The sequence below is a fragment of the Chaetura pelagica genome, unplaced genomic scaffold (genome assembly GCF_000747805.2).
Source record: "Chaetura pelagica isolate M959 unplaced genomic scaffold, ChaPel_1.0 scaffold138, whole genome shotgun sequence".
In the NCBI taxonomy this organism is placed as follows: domain Eukaryota; kingdom Metazoa; phylum Chordata; class Aves; order Apodiformes; family Apodidae; genus Chaetura; species Chaetura pelagica.
This window is the reverse complement of record NW_009954215.1, coordinates 1,567,932-1,587,756: the sequence shown is the minus strand read 5'-3', so window position 1 is coordinate 1,587,756 and position 19,825 is coordinate 1,567,932. Positions and strand designations below refer to the sequence as shown.

Here is a 19,825-nt window from a genome sequence, read left to right as displayed (position 1 = left end):
CTATGGAAGAGTGTTTTGCTGTCACTGATACCTCCCTTGATACCCGCACTAAATTTGATGTTCAGTTATCTGTCTCAGATTGAGGGAACCTCCAACACCATAAGAGAACACCATGTTCTACAGAATGACCTAGAACCACTACTGCAGAATCACAAAATACTATCACAGTGTTTTGCTGTGCAAAATATTGGAACTTGACTAGAAGAGTGTAAAAAAATTATTGAGAGCTATTAGTTTTCATGCATAATTTTCCTGTTTACTGCAATAGAAATCAGGGATATGTTGAAATGCAAAGATGCAGAGTTTAACACCGGGAAAATACAAAAAGAACAGAATTTCACCTGAATGAAGATTTTTTAAAGTGAGAAAAAGAAGTATTTATTATTGCATATGTATTGTCATCAAGTAGCAGTGAAAACTGAAAGTATTTAACAACTGTAGAGCAATAGGTTAAGAATCTAGTATTTATATTCTAATTATTAAGTTTAAACGTATTTTTGCCTTTCACTTATTTGCTTTCAGTTGGGAGAATTTATCTTAATTCATGTTCATGATCTTTCAACAAATTAGGTACATAGGATTAGAAACTAGCTTTAATGGTTTAGGAGACATACATTTAATATGCAAAAAAACAATTAGTAGAAAATTAACAGAGAACTGGAAAGAATACTGCTTTGGACAAGTAGCCTTTTTTCAATTACAAAGTAGAGTGTGTATTTGCCTTTCAGGTTAGTAATCTCATTTTCAGTGGATCAGTTGAAACATTTGAATATACTAAATTAGAACTAATGTAAAGCAATTAAAAGAATAATTTGATTTATAAATGTTGCTTTGGATCAAGTCAGAACAGATAATTTCATTACTGAAGGAAAATGTAGCAATAGTGCTTGCAAGACTCCATATATTAGGTTTCATATAAACTAGTCCCTATGCTGTATATTTTCTACTGATGATCTTTGAGTGCTGGTAGGTAATAGTTCTTAAAAATCTTTGTACGTAGTCCTTGTAAGAATAAGTGTTGTTCCTTCAGTTTTGTTTGAGTGAAAACAAGAAACCTGTTTGTTCTCTTTTGTTGCATTTATAGGAGAAATGTCGTATACGCGTATATTTTTGTACTTCCTTTTTAAACTGCAGATGATATGATTTAAAACTTCAAAATTTGAACTGTATTTTTAACACTTGAACTGTTTCTTTTTGTAATTTTAAGACACGCTCCCCATCTACCAGCCTGGTTTGTGGTTTAAGATTTTTATATGCAGGTGTATATACTAAGACTTGTCACTTCAAACATTGATTTTTTTGCATGAAATAGATTTTTGCCTTTTAGCAAGCCTTCAGGTACTTTGGATCTTTTGAGTTCATACTTCCATTATCACAGTTTAAGTCTTTGTGACTGCTGCCTTCCTGCCAGGTTCCTAAGGTCCAGAGGACTGGTTTAGTTCCATGAGCACACTCTAGGTCTAGAGTGGGCCAAGTTATGTGAAGCTTAAGAAGAGAAGTTTCATAAGATGATTAATACTTGATATGGTTTTGCATGGAAATATAGCTTATTTTTTTCACTTAAGATGAGTCCTTACATTTAGCTTCTGAACCTTTGTTGGTGCTGTGTTGGTGTCTCACTTCTTTTGAAATAATGATTAAGTAAAAATACATAATATTCTAAATTTTTTATTATTGCAGTATCCTTAAAATCTGTTGCTACTTTTGCATTGGGCAGATTATAACACGTAAAGAATGGATTTTACTAACAGAGTAAATATCTAATTATGTATCCTCTTGTAAGTGTATTTTTTCTTGATACGTCCCAGTAGAGGACATATGAAAATAGAAATGGTTCTTTGCTTCTACAGATGTGAGTTCAGTGATTGTCTAAGTGTGTAGAAATTGAATAAGGTAACTTTCCACTGCGTGCTGACTTGACTGCACAGGATCCTTTGCTTTCCTTTAAAACATCGGATACCCCATTTGGAAAGAATACACAGCACTTTCTGAGATTAGAACAGAGTGACTTTGGTGTGACTCCTCAGCTGCGTAGGAGGAACAATACAGAAATCTAACATAAGTTTTCTGTCTAGGAGGAAATGTTGAAAACAAGAATATTCACAATTTTTAGCCCAAGCATCTGAAGTCTGTGAGTTGTTTCATGCCTGAATGTTAGCTCAATAAAGTAAATGTATCCGTCTCACCTATCAGTGCCTAAACTAAATTGTGGATTATTTTGTGTATGTAATAATTTTAGAAGTTTTAAAATATATGTATGTATCTTAAAAGAGATCTGTTTGTATATACATATATGCACAAGTGTACACCTATGATATGATAACATCAAAGACAGCATTTAGGATATCTGTAAAGTTGGCTTCTGGAATGTATCTTCTCATTCTGCAAGTTCTGTTCACCAAGGACTGATGCCCTTTCATGTCAGTGGAAATCCTGCCATTGAGTTGGTAGTGTAGACGGCTGCCATTTTTTTTTTTTTCCTGCCAGGATAGCTACTGTTTAATAAATAGTAGTTTTCCTCAAGTAAAGACCCATGTGTTTACCACAGTCATATTTGCAACATAGAACATGAGTTCAAAATTCAGTGTTTATTGTTCTACCCTCAGAACATTGCATAGTTTGTACACATACATGAACACAGGATGTATTTTACTGTTGTGATCCTATGAAACTCTGTGTGATGATAGACTCACAGATGAGCATTCAGAACTAACAGAAGGTGTGAAACTTCCTGCATCTTTCAGGTCTGGGGAAGGCTCCGTGGTCATACTTTTTCCAACTTCACTACTATTTTGATAAATATCCTACCCCATCGCATTAATAACACAACCAGTAATTCTAGACTGAGAAGGGAAATCAAGTTCATGGTTTCAAGGAATTAATTCATGAGTTGCATGCATATATCCAATGTACATTTTATTGACATGTGGCAAATGTGATGGTAATAGTTAATGTATGGGAAGTGTTTGAAATACGGATTTTAGAATAGGAGGTGTACTAATTCCTGTTTAACTAGTACATAGGCAATAACAGAAGAAATATGCAATGCTAGAAAGAGGATGATTCAGAAGTAATCTTAAGAAAGAAAGTAATTTTCATTTTAGACTTGGCTGGTTTTGTGTCCTGATTCAGCAGAGTCTTTCAGGACATCCTAAAATTTAAGTATGTGTTTCATTTCCATTAGAATCAGAAGTCCAGATGTATGCGCCTTTGTATTTTATGGGGTTTAGAGCTCACAGAAACTATCTTCCTTTGGTTAGTTTGTCAAGGTCATACTGTCAGAGGGAACTGTGACTTAGAAAGCAGAGAAGAAAGAGAAACTTCTATTTATTGCCTTTGGGCAGTGGGCTAAATAATATTTCTTCTTACTAATCTTTGATATCTAATGTCTTCAAGTGGAATTAGTAGAAAATTATGATGCTCTGATGTTTCAGAAATGCTATACAGTTATTAAAGGAGAAAAGCTCTGGAAATATAAATCCTTAGGTTATCTATTAAAAATTTTAAGTTAAGAATCGCTTCCATTAATGCTTACTTAATTTGATTTTTGGAAGATGTAATATAGATGCTTAAATTCTCTATTATGCTTGATTTTCGAAGTGAGTAGATTTTAATTTTCAACCCTCTTAGTGGACTTGACAATATATATATATATTGAGCTATCTTCGTATGCTGTTTTGTTTTGTAGAAATTAGGAGAAACTGTAGCTAATATAAATTTGACAAACATGCTTATGCTCTAGTGTGGTTAAAAGGAAAAGAAAGGGATCCACTTGTGTTCAAATTGGGAAATGAGCTCAAGTTAATCTTACATGTATAGCCATAAGCATTAATTCTTTACCATTGTTTTTTTATGGTATTCTAAAGCCATCCAAGAAACTTTGACCTTTAAGTTCACCCTGTTACTTCATAACTGGAAAGTTATTTCTCAAAGAAGTATGAGCTTTAAATAACCATTGAGATTAAATTAATACAGCCTAGTTTTCAAATAAAAAGCTTCATTGAAGTACCAGTATTTCAGGTAGAAATAAAAATAATTTCACATTTGGCATAATTATTAACAGTTCTAGTCGCAGCACACCTCTTTTCTGTCACTGTCACCTGCGCACTAAGGGGGACTACAGAGTATTACAGAATTTGAATCCAGATCCTCTGGGTTTTCAACTGGAGGAGACTGCAGTAGATGTTTTATGTATATACGACTTAGAAAAGAGCATTCAGTTCTTCATTTCCATTTTCTGTCATACTGCTATCTAAGAGAAGAGAAATAAGTCAGTAGGAATTGGTTGGCTTTCCTATTACAAATACTTTATAGCAAACACTTCATCTTCACGTTCTGTAGTATGAAATGTCTGGGTTACCTGAAGCTCAGCATGAAGGTTAATGCTAGAGCAGTGCAGAGTAGTATGTTTACATTTCAGTAGTTTAATTTAAAAGGTAGTTTGCCAGCTTGTACTTCTCCGTCTTTTTCAGAGTGTCTCACTGAATTAATGTGTTCATGTGATACTGAAGTGTAACATTTAATGAAAATAGTGAATCGACTCTTTTTTAAAAGAAAATGCCAAAACTTGCTGTTCATTGCTGTTGAAGTTTAGGAAGAAGAAACACTGAATATTTAGGGTCTACAAAACAAAATTTTGCTTGTCGAGGCATTTGCATTTTTTCATCTCTTGTAATCCTGTACTTAGGAGAAGCAATATATTCTAGCAAATTATTTGAGATAGAGCCCATAGGCACAGTTTAGGTGGTATTGCTTTATATCATGACATTATGGGGGGAAAAATAAGAAAGTAATGTAATTTACTTGCTGCTTGGACAACTGCTAGATAAAAATATTGCAGTTTTATAACAACTCATGCATTATTTAGGTATTCTAGTAGCTTCCTGGTATAAAATGAAAAAATAAAAATAATTTTCTAAATTTATTTCTTACTGTGATGGTGATGCTGAATTACTAAGTTACTTGAAGTAATACATTTCCGTTCAGGGAGAATTTAACAGGGCACTTGATTACAGAAATAAAACTAAGACCTCCTTTCTGTGAATATGAGTTTTTACCCACATCTCTCTGTCTTTCTGTACCAATCATTCTGCTTGATTCTATTTTTCCCCTAAAATATATTGTTTTATAAATATTGGCAAATTCTGGCCTTGATGGCCCTACAGCTTTTTGGGCAATTGCTAGTACTAGACATATTTAATGTTAATTTTTATAGAAGGGGAGTACTTCAGATCATGTGTGATGCTAGAGACTCTTCCTACCTGAAAAATCTGGTTTTCCTTGTTGTACAATGTAAAATATCTTTACATGAAGGCACTCTAAATAGTGGGCACTTGATACCAGTGTTCCTCATTCATTCGATTTTTATTTTAGAAAAAATAATAATCCTATCAGAGTGTATCTAAATACAATTTCTGTTAAAGCAGCATCTAGTCCTTTGAGTGGGATTCAAGTTTGAAAAACCATCTACAAGCCATGTTTGTAAACATCCAAGACAAGTGGCGTTAAGTTCTGCTTAAAGGTTTTTACTGGTAAGGGAAGATATTTACTGAAATGTGGTAGGAAACAATTGTTACTAAACTTGGTGGGAAATTTTGAAAGCAATGACTTTCACTTGCTGAGAGGGTAAAAGAGAAGTTGTAATTTTTTTTGTTAAGTTGATTGTGGGTTTGGCTCTTTACTGTGTTTTTGGGACTGGTTTTTTTGTTGTTTTAAATGTAGAGTCTCTCTTTATTGGTCTTCAGGGCATTTTCAAACCTAGTAAAATAAAGAAATAAAGAAAGAAAACTGCAGTTTTGGGGAGAAGCACTGAACTGAGACCCATTTTAACTAACATGGTTCATAGTTATTACTGTAATACAAGCTAGTGAAAAAATGGATCTCGGTTTCATGAACTGTTCTGATAGTTTCCAGAATCTCCTGAAAAGCAATAAAGAGTGGACTGACAATACCTAATCTGAGGAGAATACAGAAATAGAATTCCCCTGTTCAATAGCTGAGGAAAAGATAAACCCTAGGGGTCTTGCTAGACGCTGCAGTTTTCTATTGAAGCTTTTTAATTAAACAGTTGATTTCTGACCATTTGACAAGTTGACACATGGTTGGCATTTATATCTTTAAATAACAAAATATTTAGATGACACTGGATGTTGTTAGCATAACATTACTAATTGAGTTTTCTTCTAACAATAGCATTAAACACAACACTAAAAAAAGATCAGGTTTAGTTTTATTCTCAAATTTATTTTTTTTTTCCTGTTGATATATTTATTAATTTTTGGCATTTTTTTCTCAGAGTTTTTAGAAAGTTTACCTTTTGGATGGGTGATACTGCTACCTTGAAAATGCCAGGGATCTTAAGTAACTTATGTGGTTCCAGGATTCTGTAAATGTCTTAGCCAAATTAGAGAGATACAAAACAGTCTGACTGAGGTTTATTACACAGAAGAAGAATTTATCAGAGTGGGATTATCTGTTGTTTTCATGCAGCTCAGGGACTACATGCTTTTTTGTGTCAACATGCTTGTGCTCTGGACTTGCTTAGAGGATGCTATATAGCAGCACTGTATTCTAAGAAAGCATGGACAAAACCTAAGTATGACTATAAACCTTATTGGCTGTAATGCTGTGATAGATATGTTGCCCTCTTACTCAAAAGAAAAGGTAAGACTTTGATCAAAATTTAACATTTGAATAAAAACCATATTTATGAGACAGAGATTGAGCTTGCAGCTGTTATGGTGACCTGAGAAGGCTGGCACAGCTGCCAAGGAACCATTTCCTAACTGAAGATGTAGGCTCTGCTGAGCACTCAGCATAGTATTACAGGAGATGCCTCAAGTCTCAAAATGAAAAATGCTAATGAAAATGTTGCAGTTGTCCACATAAATTTGTGCCCCACTCAGGGCATTGACAGAGCCATAGCTCATCCCTAGTGTATCTGCTGCTGGGTAGTTCTGGAGCAATCTTTTTCACATGGCTGTCTCTAAAAGCATTAATTTCTGGTATTATCAAAATGAACCCATAGTTGGAAATTTAAATACATCAACTATTTTAGTAGAGAAACATCAACTGATCATTGCAATTGTGCAGTAAGTCCCTGTTTAAAGAAAGATAGATTTCTTTTCAAAACTGACAGTTCCTTGATTTCTTCTTTGTATCTCATCATCTTAAATTCCTGTTTGTTCCACTGAACAGTAAATGGACAAAAAATTCTCACAGTGGGATAGGAAAAATAGCAATTTCATGTACTGTATGTCCTTGTTTTGTTGTACAACTCTAGCCTGATTCTGCCATGCAGAAACTGGCAGTACAAGTAGGATGGAAGTTTTAAACTCATGTAGTTTAAGTAATTTTGACATGGTTTTCATATAATATGGTAGTAGTTGGTATAGTTAGTGGTGGAAACTGTACCTCTGTAATACTGTTCATGATGCAGTAGTTACTGAAGGATGGGTGTATTCAAGTCATGTTTTATTGTCACCTGTGCAAAGGTGTCATTTAGCCTGTAAAAAATTAAGACTTGCTATCTAACTGAGTTTTAATCACAAAACCATGAGAATGAGTCAGCAGTTGAATGTTTAATTAATTCCTATTTCAGCTTCTGATTTCCAGCTTCATTTTGAGGTTTTCAAGTAGGCGTTTTGTAAATAGAAAAAACCTGATTTAATAATTTTGCTAAGACTGGTTGTCCAAGATGGTGAAAAACATAAGGCTGTGCCAGGATAACATGTGCTTATTTCTGCATTTGCAGGTTTATTTTTTGAGTAGCACTGTTATCAGATTTATTTAGAATGGGCTGCATTGTATGGTGTCAGAGACTGGTACAGCTCTCATTAAAGTCCAGAGCCATATTTGCTTTTATTTTAATTGAGTTGGATAGAGCCCTGAGCTGTTTTGTTGTTTGATTTTGTGTTGGGTTTTTTTCCCCAAGTGCAAACAGTAGGAGGTTAGTAAAATGATAAATGATGAGTAGAACATCAGAAGCAGTGCATTTTATTTTGATTGCAACAGCACCAAACTCAGAATATAAAGGCATTTTATCTGTCCCGAAATCATGGCAGGTAACCATGGCAATCATACCATTTCCAACAGCTCAGGGAAAGTATTTGAAACATCTTCGGTGAGCTGTTCCATTAATATTGAATATATCAATGTTTTACCGTCTACCATCCTAACAGTTGTTTGAAAGACCAAGTACTTGTATGAAACAAAAGAAACTGCAAGTTGGGATGAACTTGGCCTGTAATGAAGAACTGCAAAGCACTGCAACATGGAATATGCTGCATCAGACTCTACTTGTTAGTTTTAGAGCTTAAAACATCTGTTGAGAGTCTGTAAGATTTCAATGATGTATTTTAATTTTTAGAGTTTTGTAATTTGATATTAGCTTATTGCTATGGGCAGAAATTTGGCAAATTCTCAGTCAGAAAGAATTTCATTAAATATTTTGGGACACATTAATTTAAGATTAAAAATATTTTTCCAAATTTGTGTTCATCCTTCTGCAATCTGAAGCAGTTAATTGAAATTTGGTGGACTCCTAATCAAAAGTATACACTGTTGCAATAGCTTTGACTAGTTTATGCAGAAACACTAAGAGCCTTATTTTTCAGAAAATATGCCTACAAATTGAAGGTGAATGCTGGTATGTTAAGTCTCAGTTAACAGTTTTTTTACAGTGTAATTTTACTTTGGATAAATGGTTGCTACGTGTGGCCAAGATACCCTCAGATGTGTATCAGAATCTGTCCAAGTTTTTAATGTAACTGAGCCCCTCTCTCTGCAGTACTCTTTGTTTTAACAGGGAAAGGGAACTTCTTAATCAATTTGTAAGGGATTCGGATTATGATTGTAGGCAACATATACCGGCATATACTAGTTCCTCTTCTATGCTTTAGTGGATTGTTAAACTGGGTGGTGCTGAATGTGTGAGCCTTTCTCTTCCATCAGATTGGAGCTGCTTTTCAAGTACTATAAGGTAATTTCAGCATCATTACAAAGAGTGGTAGTAGCTGTCTGTAAAAATCCCCTACACTAAAGATATAAGGATCAAAAGAGTTTAGCTTTTGAATTGACAAGAAATCTCAAATCTTGAAAGCAGAGTTCCTGCCTTCTTCAAATTCAAATTTGGTGGGATCATTCAATCTACCACTAGACGTGGTTACAAGACCTAAAAGGGACTGTTAGCATTGCCTTTTGGTTTAAAAATGAGTAAGATTGTAGCCAATTACTCAAATGTCTACATGTAGAAATCTGTAGAAGCAGTAGCTAGGGCCTGACTCAGAAGAATGCATAAAACATATGCTCCCTAATTGGTTATGGAAGGATCTAGTATGTTTCATAAAAATTGAGGGGAATTTAATATAGAACAGTCTGATTTCTTCTTTAATAATTTCAAATTATCAGTAATTTGTGTCCTATAAACAGTTTCAGCACTTGAACGTATTGGTACCAAATATGTACAATGCTGGGTTTAGTGCCATTTTTGGTATGTGCTATGTGCTTTGGAAAAAAAATGAGTGCCACAATTATTAAAACTTTATTTTTATAGCCAAACTTGAAAGAACTTACTGGCAGGGAGAATTCATAAAACATTCCTGCAAATAAAAAGAAGCATTTATGAGGCAAAGAAAAGATCTTCATTGTGATTCAGATCCCAGCTGTTCAAGTGTCTGTCTTGATGATTTAAGACACAAGTTCTTTTACCTTGTTAGAGGCAACACCTGCTATTTATTCATTTTACTAATTCAGTTTCTTCTATACGTTTTTCTTAACTGAATTTCTGAAAATATCTTTGATTTTTGTAATAACACCTGTTCATATTTTTGAGAGCAGATCTCCTTTTTCAACCACATTAGCAGAGTATCTCTTCAGTGAGATCTTGAAAGTTTGCATTTATTTAGTGGTTACTCTATCTACACATAGGTGCATTTATTTTCCTAAAAAGGAGACTATATATCTAACCTTTTATACTGTGGCAATGTAACAGTTACATTGTTATAAATTGAGACTTAAAAAAATGGCTGAGCTTTGAACCAATTGTGTTTTCCTATTACCAGTTATTCTGTTTACTATTTTGTGACAAACACCCTTTATAACTGCAACAACTTGGCAGTAACAGCTATGATAAAATAATTCCTCTGAGTAGCTGACAAATTGCAAAATGCACATTTAGTGATGAAGTACAGACCTACAGCTGGATCATTTTGCCCTTGGTTAACATTACTTCTGGTAAGGACATTGGGCCTTAGTACACGGTGCAGAATTTAATGGTAGATTGCCCAATGTTTGTTTTTGAGATACAATTTATGTCTAGGTAAAAGAGCATTTTAAACTGTTTTCAGGCTGAGTTTGATTTCTGGGACTTTCTGTATTTCATTTGAATAAATGACAGAACAATAGCTGTATTGAAAGCACTAATTTAGAAATTATGTCACTGAAAATAACTGTAGCTGAGGATTTGTAAACAAAAAAATGAATAAATGATAAAATGCTAATGAATAAGGTACTTTAAAAAAGAATATTTCCTTGGGGACTTGAAAATATAATTGCTAGAAGTGATGAAAGCAGTCATGGAAATGTTATGGGGGTGAGGCCAGTTCTTTGGAGTGGCTCTAAGCTGACAGTCTTTAGAGCAAAGCAATGTGTCTCTAGTCTAATAAGACAGGGGGAGAGGATTACCCCAAAACTGAAATGCTCTCATGTGCCAGACATCACCACTGCTCATGTGGTTAAAGCTTAAGCTAGTAAAAGAATCCAATAGGAACATAAATCTTAGTGAAAAGAGGAAAAATGTATGTTAGTCAATTAGTTAATTAGTATTACACTACACTTTCATTAGCAATCCATTTTATTCTAAAAGTATGTGTTGCCACATATTAAAATCTTTGCTGTAACGTTTCCCAACAGCTTGTCTAGGCTTCTGTTCCACACAGTTGTCCAGACTTCATCAGCACCATGGGGCACAGAGCAAAGCTGTTGCTCTGCTTGGTCTGAGTGGTAACTGTACCCAGTTATGGAGCACTGGGTGAGTGGCTGCAGAGAGCTCTGCAGCCAGTGCCAACAATGCAGCTTTCTTTTTTTTAACACAGGATCAGTTTCCAAGAGATTTCAATCTTTCTTTCTTCATTTATCAGTAAATCAGTTGACACTAGAATCACTTGCTACACAGCTTCTGTGTGTAAGTGTGTATGTTGGTGGAAAATGATGACTGATACAGGAAACCATATCATACATAGAGTTTTTTTTTATTTTCACACTGATCTTTATTATTACATGTATTAATATGAAACTTGAATGTGAAACAGGGCTGAGTATCTGTGTAAGTTCATATCTAGAAAACAATAAAAAAAGAATCTGTATGTATTTAGGAATTTTGTGATCTTAATTAACTAACATAAACACTGCCCAAGTTTTAAGCCTGTATATATGTCTTCAACAATTATAAATGTTACAGCAGTTACAATTATATGTTATTAAGTAATCATACGCAATTAAAACACAAAATCAGAAAGTATTTCCTTAAGTTATAAAAAATTAGGCTACTTTTCATAGACAGGATTAGTTGACAGTATTTGCAATTAAGTATTTACTTAACACTGGTTGATTTTTAAAAAATTATTATTATTATTATTTTATTTTTAATTCTATGAATTTAAATTACTACTTTGAGAAATGTCATTCTGAATCTTTTCTCATTTTCTTATGTCTCCTAACAATATTGCTGTTCCTGGTAATTTCTCTTAATGAGAGACAAGAACAGAACAAAAAGTCAATACAGGTTCTAGGAACTCCACAGCAGTCCTCCTGAATTTGAGGGAGCATCCCTGCTTGGATGATGAGTTAGTCTGTTTTACCTAAGGAAGGAATAATCTTGAGATTTGCATCCTGTGCATGGCAGCATGGCTCGAACCTTTTTAATGCAATGCATTTATTCTGTGTTGTCAAAGGTATTTATGGTGTTATGTTGGTGGGCTGTCATTTTTGTTGCAAGATACAAGAATTTATTTAAACGGCTTTTCTTGAATATAAATAATATAGGTTGGATAGACACGTTTATTGATAATAGTCTTCATTTGAGAACTGTAATTTTCTAATAATAGTTTTGGCTTTATGCCTAAAGAACATGCTCTGCCATTTAAACCAGGCAATTAGAATTCCTGCATTTCTGAGATAATAGTGCACTGACTGTGGCACAAACCAGCCAGCACTTGATTTCATTATATACCTATTATAGTTTTATGTTAATGTGTGAAATGTGTAGACTTCAGTTTACTGCAATTGCAGTCCCCCCCTGGAAGAAGTGTAAGCTGGATGTGTATTATAGGATGCATGGGGTTGTGCTGGTCGTTAGATTTTTAATTTGTAAGTCTCTCAGCAGGATGTGGAGTTTATACAATTATTTATTGGGGCCAATACAGTATAAAATCCTGAGATCTAAGGTACTATAAAAACTTCAGTAAAACATTTTTATGAGAACTGTGATATAGTCTTTAAAAAAGCAATCTACTGTATGAAAACTCCAGCACAAAATAATGATGTATTAACATAATAAAAAAGCTGGAGAAATATTAATCCATCCTGGAGTTTGTTTATACAACGTCAGAAAAGTATGAATTGTGAAAGAATTGTGGGAATAAGTAGATATTTCCTTCTGTAAAAACTGGTAATTCTGCATCTCAAAATGGGCTGTATAAATTGTTATGCCATTGCCTCTATGTCCCTGTTATGCACTGCATTTCTAAGATGGTAGCATTTTATGGAGGTCTACTAATAAGAAGAGAATTCTGGTCCATAGAAGAGACTTTCTGCCGAGGAGACACTTTGGCGTCCTGTCAGTGGATGTTGTTGGGAAACAGGTCCTTACTAGGTTGCATGATTTTCCTTTGTATCTAAGAAGGACAGAGTCAAGGGTTTTTTACACATTGCCAACATATTTCTATAAGCATAATGAACATAGATCATAAAAAGATCCATTTTAATGCTTATTAGGGCTGTATAGTTACATTATAGAATTTAAAAACATATTCTTGCACAATTTATATTTTTCCTGTCTGTTTTTAGGATGCAAAGTTTGTAGAAGAGCGACGCAAGCAGCTACAAAATTACCTAAGGAATGTAATGAACAAAATTATTCAAACTGTGCCAGAATTCACAGCCAATCCCAAAAAAGAGACTCTTATTCAGTTGATGCCCTTTTTTATGTAAGTATTTGTCAAGTAGTCAAGATATATTTTTTCATCACTATTTAATTTAAAATATAATGCAAATGTCTCCAAAATCTTTAAAACAGTGATTTTTATAAATAGAAGGCTCTTGGTCAAATTATACGTTATTTTGTTCTATTTAAAGAAATACATAAGGTATATAGTGATTTTCATTTATTTAAATTGTGACTTTGAACAAAAATTATTGCCTAAAGCTTTAAAAAATATCTAAGTGACCTCAAAATGTGCATGGATACATATTCTTCAAACATTAGGTGGTTTTGATTTTTTTTTTTTTTTTTGGCTTTTTTCCTAAAGCTTTAAAAAATATCTAAGTGACCTCAAAATGTGCATGGATACATATTCTTCAAACATTAGGTGGTTTTGATTTTTTTTTTTTTATTTGGTCTTTTTCGGTTCTGTTTTGCTTTTGTTTCTGTGAGGTTTGTATTTTTGTTTTTCAATGTATTTCGGTGAATGAGATTGGAGCACTATTAAGGTACTAACTAACCAAATTAAAAAGTCAAGATTTTGAACTCTTTGTAGCTGAGTTTTGTAATCTGCTGACACATGTTCTGATTTCATTAATGTTAACATTTAATGTCTCCAGATAGAAAATACATTTGCAATTGAATTTTCAACAGAATTTTTTCTGTTCCTGTACAATTACATTTTATTTTAAGGTGGTTAAGTATAGCTGCCTGAAATAGTGAATTGATAATTTCCTGTCAACTTCATTTCATAACTTGTTGCCTGAAATAAAGCGCAGGAAAACAAATTTTGAACAGTGTGCTATGGAAGGTCCCATACATGTTACAACAGTTTCTAGATAACAATTTTATGTTCTGGTTATCTGCAGAGCTGGGCATTTGTTCTCTTGGGGTAGCTGCTCAAACATTCTCTTTAAAGAAAGCAGCAAATCTGCTCAGTAATTCATCAGAGAAGGGGCCAGAGCAGGTTCTGGGAAACTGTTTTCTGCAAGATGTGTTTGAACACCAGAGGAGTCATCAGTTCTTGATGATGATTAGAGGATTGTAATGTTCAAAAAATATGTTATCTTCACTGGCTGACATTACTGGCAGTATTCTTGCTAGCAGAAGTTCTCTTTTAGGTGTGTGGTGTCAGTTGTATTTGAGTCACCAAGTGAAATTGAAGTTAAAAAATCCAGTATTTCTACCTCTCTTTCTCACTTTGTAAATGCTTATTCCCTCCTGGAAGGTAAAATTATGAGAAGTGCACAAGAGAGATACAGGTGCCAACTGCCAGGCAAATTGCAGTACCAACCAATCAGCCACTAAAAAAATAAAATTGTCCTGGAAATATTCCTCTAAGATTTGTTTACCACTGAACAGTATGTAAAGCCAAGTATCTACTTTTGACCTTGCAGACCACAAAGTTAAAACACTGTGGAAAAATAGATGTTTGTTCTTTAGTGGGTTGAAGAATTTTGGTTTGGTTTGGATTTGGGGTTTTTTCTTATAATCTCCGTTTCAGTTGCAATTGTCAGTGTGTCACTTAGAACATTTCAATGTGTGTATTAGAGGTATGAGAGAGAAAAAGCATGTTAACATATATAAAATACCATTGTTAGTACTGAAATTTGCTTTTAAGCATAAATGAAATAAATTTCTAAAGAGCATTACTGTGCAGTTGCTGTGAATGACATATCTCTGAGTTAATTTTAAATAAATTGAAAATTTACCCTTTCAAAGTAAGTTTCAATATTTGCTTTGACTTAGTTAACTACAAACCAGTCTATCAGTTGAGTTTAATTCCATAGCTTAATCTCTCAACAAGGGATAGGTTACTATACAGCAGATACGGGCACTGTTGAAGTAAAAGAATGAAGTAAAATAACTTCACAGAAACTTTTGTGGAATATTATTTTAAATAAGATCTTTAAATACACAGACATGAATTTATTTATTTATAAAGGTAGAGGAGAAGAACTTTTTTAATAAGTGCTTTTACTGTGTTCTTGGCCAGTGACACTATTGAGGTGAGGTTTTCATGGACTAGTAAAAATTTTAAAGGAGTTTTAGGTCTATAGATTTCTCTGTAAGGCTTTAAATCTCAATCTCAAATAAGGTGAAAAATGTTTTTGTAATCTTATTCTGCTCTTGCCGTGTTCTAGTACTCCCTGCCTCATTTTATGATTTATAAGAAATCAGTTTTATAGCTATAGAGAGGTTTCTAAAAAGATTATAATTATTTTCCCACTTTAAGACTTGCTTAGTTGTACTGGTAGTACTGTATTTATTGTGGCAGTATAGCTCTTATTTAACTATTCTTTCTCAATGCAAAGCTACACAAGATGATTCTATGAAAAAGCAAAATAATTACGAAGTATGTTTCTCCAGAATGTAGAGAAAATAGCAGAAATGGGATTTAATACAGAATTTATGCCTTGAATGAATCAGAAATCCTTCCTCTTACTTTAATTCCATACTGTCTATATATAACATAAATAAGGAAAATCCTATACACACAGATCTATATAAACCAAGCAGTGAATGTTTTTTTTAATAATGTTATTCTGCAGAAGAAGTTAGTGTGGAATATTTTCAGGTATTGATATGGCTTTCATACATTTCATTCCAACTAAAACAATTCTATGATTCTCTGATTCACATCCATGTAGTTATGGTGTGGTTATATATTCAGCCAGTTACACTTTGCATCAGTTATGTATGTGGGACAGGTGGGGGTTTAGTTACATACATGTTTTGGGAAATACTAGTAACATGATTTTCATACTGGATTTTTGTTTTGAACATTCTGTAACACATATTGGGGCTGCAATTGCAGCCTGAAAATTCTTGGAGCAATTAGGAATGAGACAACAGATTTGTCCTGTCCATTCAATTTGCGGTGAATGTGGTATCAGTATTCTGCTGTTAGTGCACTGTCCCATAAAGGGTAATATTAAAGGCAAACAGACAAGCAATCCCTGAAATACTGCAAAACAATACTGATGTGAAGTAAGGAAGTTTTAAATGCAATTTTGAATAGGTTAATTTCTTAAAAAATGAGCTGGTGATGGCATGACACTTCTTAAATCTATGAGTGTATATATCTGTGGCTTCTAATAAAATGACAGTGTTCAGCTAATGCATCCTAAAGTGTCATGGCTAGTGGCCAGATGTTTACCCAGTTGCATCCTTCGAAGTGGCAGCAGTGAATGACTTCAGTATCTTTTTAATATGTTCTCTAATAGTAAGTAAGCACTCTGATAACGATGAATATAATTTACATGAACAAACTGGGAATAGCATTTGCTTAAATCTGTGACTTTTAATTAGTAAAGCACCTCCTAATGCCTGAAATGTGCTAATGAAACTAATTTATTGCTATGTTGATTGATCTACTTATAAATCTATGTAGAGACATTACACAATATTTATCTTTCAATAGAACTGTGTTGCCAAGCACTGATGATTGTTGAAATAAAAATACCTTAGGTATCTAAAATTTGAGTAACATGTTCAGGTAATACAGGAAGTTCCATTACAAAGAGGTACTATTCTCTGGAATTTTTGCTAATATTAGAATTAAAATATTTGAATTGGTGTGGATTATTCTTAACAAAATTTTAGTTGTCTCACTGTTATTCTTAGTTTGTGCTTTCTTCACTTTGTAACTGACAGTTTTGGTTTTAGTCTCTCATTACCTATGAGGCTTGACATCTGACTTAATAAAAAGCATCATGCCTGTTTTGAGGTAACTGAAATGAGAAGAAGTAGGGCAAAAATTGTTTGGTCAAAGTATATGAGGATTCATACTTCTCACCTCTTTTCCTTCTGCAAGAATTAAGATTAGACAATTGTACTATGTTGTTACATTTTTTATTTTTTGTTTTGGCACATATCAACATGGAAGATCTGTATCACATGGCATTCTACAAATGTATTAAATCTTCCTTTGCTCGCTTGAGTGGGTTTATGAATGTTAGAGGAAAATAAAGAAAAAAATAGATATATCAGGAGGGTAGAAACAGTGATGAAAAGGGCAAGAATAAGCAGGAAGAAAGAGAAACAGGATATTTAATGTTACAAGAAAGATGGATTGAGTATAGTAAAGCAGAACTGAGAAATACTGGTACTTGAGCCTTACTAGAAGGCTTTATAAAGCTAGTTTTATCCAAACAAACGTGTCCAGTCTGTCAGCATTTGTTGCAATTCTGCTACTCCTTTCCACATGGTAATGTCCTGCATCCTCATATGTTTGCAAAATTATTTTTACTTGGCTACTAGCGATTAGTCTATTAAAATGGTCTTAATAAATGCTAAAAACTGTAAATTGAGCTAGAAAATGACAGTTATCTGTGGAAGATGATTGGTTGCCTCCATAATGCAAACTGTAGCATAGTTTTATTCTATTGTGTGTGAAAGACATTGCAGGAGAGTTAAGGAAGCTCTGTTTTAACTTGAGTATACAGTTGACCAAATCTTACTTTATCTTTGAGGATTTTTCCAGCACAATCAATATCAATTAAGAGTCTCTCGATAGAGAAATGCTATTAAAAGTATTGCAGAGATAAAAACTCCTTAATCTAATTTATGATATGAACAGTGATACATGCAAAGTTGTATTTGTGTTCCCTCCCCACCTCCTCTGCCCTGCCTATAGTGTGGGATTATCTGTTTCATGTTTGACAGAATTTACATCTTTCCCACCAATCTTTTTTCAATGTGCAATTATTATTTTTTTTAATAACCCTTCCAAATTAATGTATATACATTCTATCCCTGAAGTTTTCAGTCCATGATGTCCTGATTTCAGGATAGTTATCATGGCAATACACTCACAGTCTTAAAACAGTTGCAGTAGGTGGAGATATATTCCAAATATCCATCAGGACTCAGGATATCTGCTGACTTGGTTCTGCTGTTAGTAGTTCTACAGGAGTTAACAGTCCAGTAACTACTCTCTAGAGCTTAAATGCCAATTTTTAATCAGGAATAATTATTATGTGTAGTTATTAGTAATTAACAAGAGGCACATAAAATTATCAGCAAGATCTACTTTACATACAAATGTTGTAATGCTTTACATTTCAGATCATAATTGTGTTTGTTGCCTCATTATTGAGTCTTACCATTTTAAAAAATCAACTTCACTTTGAAATAATGTGACTCTTACGCTAATTAACATCTCAATAAAGACAGTGAGACTTGCTCTGCAAAGTTAATTGCTGTGAATTGTTCAGCGGGCCTCACAAGTAGGTATTTATGAGCATGTTTCTATCAAGTATATTTTTGTCATGCTTCTTTGTATTCAAAGTGACCTTTACAGTGCTTATGAGAAGAATAGTTTCATGTATGCTGTACTACAATTGAATACTCTTCATTCACCATTGGAAGCCTTTGAGGGGTTGTGATCTTTTACAGTTGCATCAGAATAAATTCTTGTTTAATACTGCCTGAGAAAATAAGAATATTAAAACAGGCAGTATTTTTATTTTGTGTCTAAAATGGTTGAAGGAAATGAGGGAAAGGATATTATATATTTCTTTTACATGTGTAGAAAAGTACAAGAAATGTTCTCCATTGCGTGGTTTCAAAGAATGGGCAAAAATTGAAAGCAAGTAGATTGACAGTAGCAGCCAAAAAGCACTTTATATGTTCCTGTAGGTAGCTCATTGGTATATATAAATTTCATCTATAAACAGACAACTTGAAAGCTCTGAAACAAATGGATTTTTTTATTGAACAAAGCCACGTTCAATGTTACAGCAAACGTGTTCTGTACAAAATGAGCTGATAACAGTGCTGTGCATTTTCTGATGGGTCTATTTCCATCTGTCTTTTACATGTAAAAATGGCTGTCAGAGTTAGGGAAAACGCCAAGTTGCCTACCATGAAAATATGAAATAATTTACCTTTTTTTCACTGAACACCTTTATGGTGTGCAGAAATAGCTTAATGTCACTTTGAGCCCCTCGTGTTATTCTTGATTCTGCCTGGTTCTCAGTTAGTACAAGGCAATTATTTTGCATAACCATTTTGCATCATCTAGGAAACTTGAGTCAAGATGGGATGCTGGTCAGTTAAACTTAGGGGACTGGTTAGATCAAGATGCTTTTGAATATTTTTTTGATTGGGCCCCAGGAATTGTGTGATCACTTTGTCATTTTCCCTCCCAGTTAACAGGCTTAGTAATGAAGGATCATTCGGAGAGAAGAATTGTCAGTCTTAGGACTGTTTACTTCTTCCTTTTTGTCTTGTTCTTTTACTGCTTGCTAGTAAACTCAGCAAGTCTTTAGCAAGAGACAAATTTTCTAAACTGTGTAGTTTATGTCCCTGATAATGCTTAGCTTTTAGCAGTTCCAGAAGAGGTTAAGATTTTTCTCATAAAAGAAAGCCAGTTAAAGTTTTGTATCATTACAGCAGTGATCCTGTTTCCTTGGTAACAAGCAAGTCACATGCACTCCCTGGTTGAAAAGTGAACTCACTGTATTCAGGCATTTCTGTACTGCAGCAGGTGTTTCTGAACAAGGTAGCAAAAAAAGGGCTGTAGACCCAGTAAAGAAAGTTTTAATTTTGAAGCTGGGCAAAATAGGGATAATGCAATTGTAATTATCTCTTTTACTTTGCAAGCAACATAAAATTAAGGCA

General features: G+C 33.7%; 1 protein-coding gene across 1 annotated transcript in view; it reads left to right on the top strand.

The window, feature by feature from the left end:
* SNX29 (sorting nexin 29) overlaps window positions 1–19,825 on the top strand; it is a gene marked incomplete at its 5' end in the record, with an annotated part of 96,981 nt that overhangs the window by 61,473 nt on the left and 15,683 nt on the right. Inside the window, one exon of the mRNA XM_010003288.1 lies at window positions 13,066–13,205. Coding sequence (XP_010001590.1) covers window positions 13,066–13,205 — 140 coding nt within the window. The remainder of the gene's footprint in view (window positions 1–13,065; window positions 13,206–19,825) is intronic.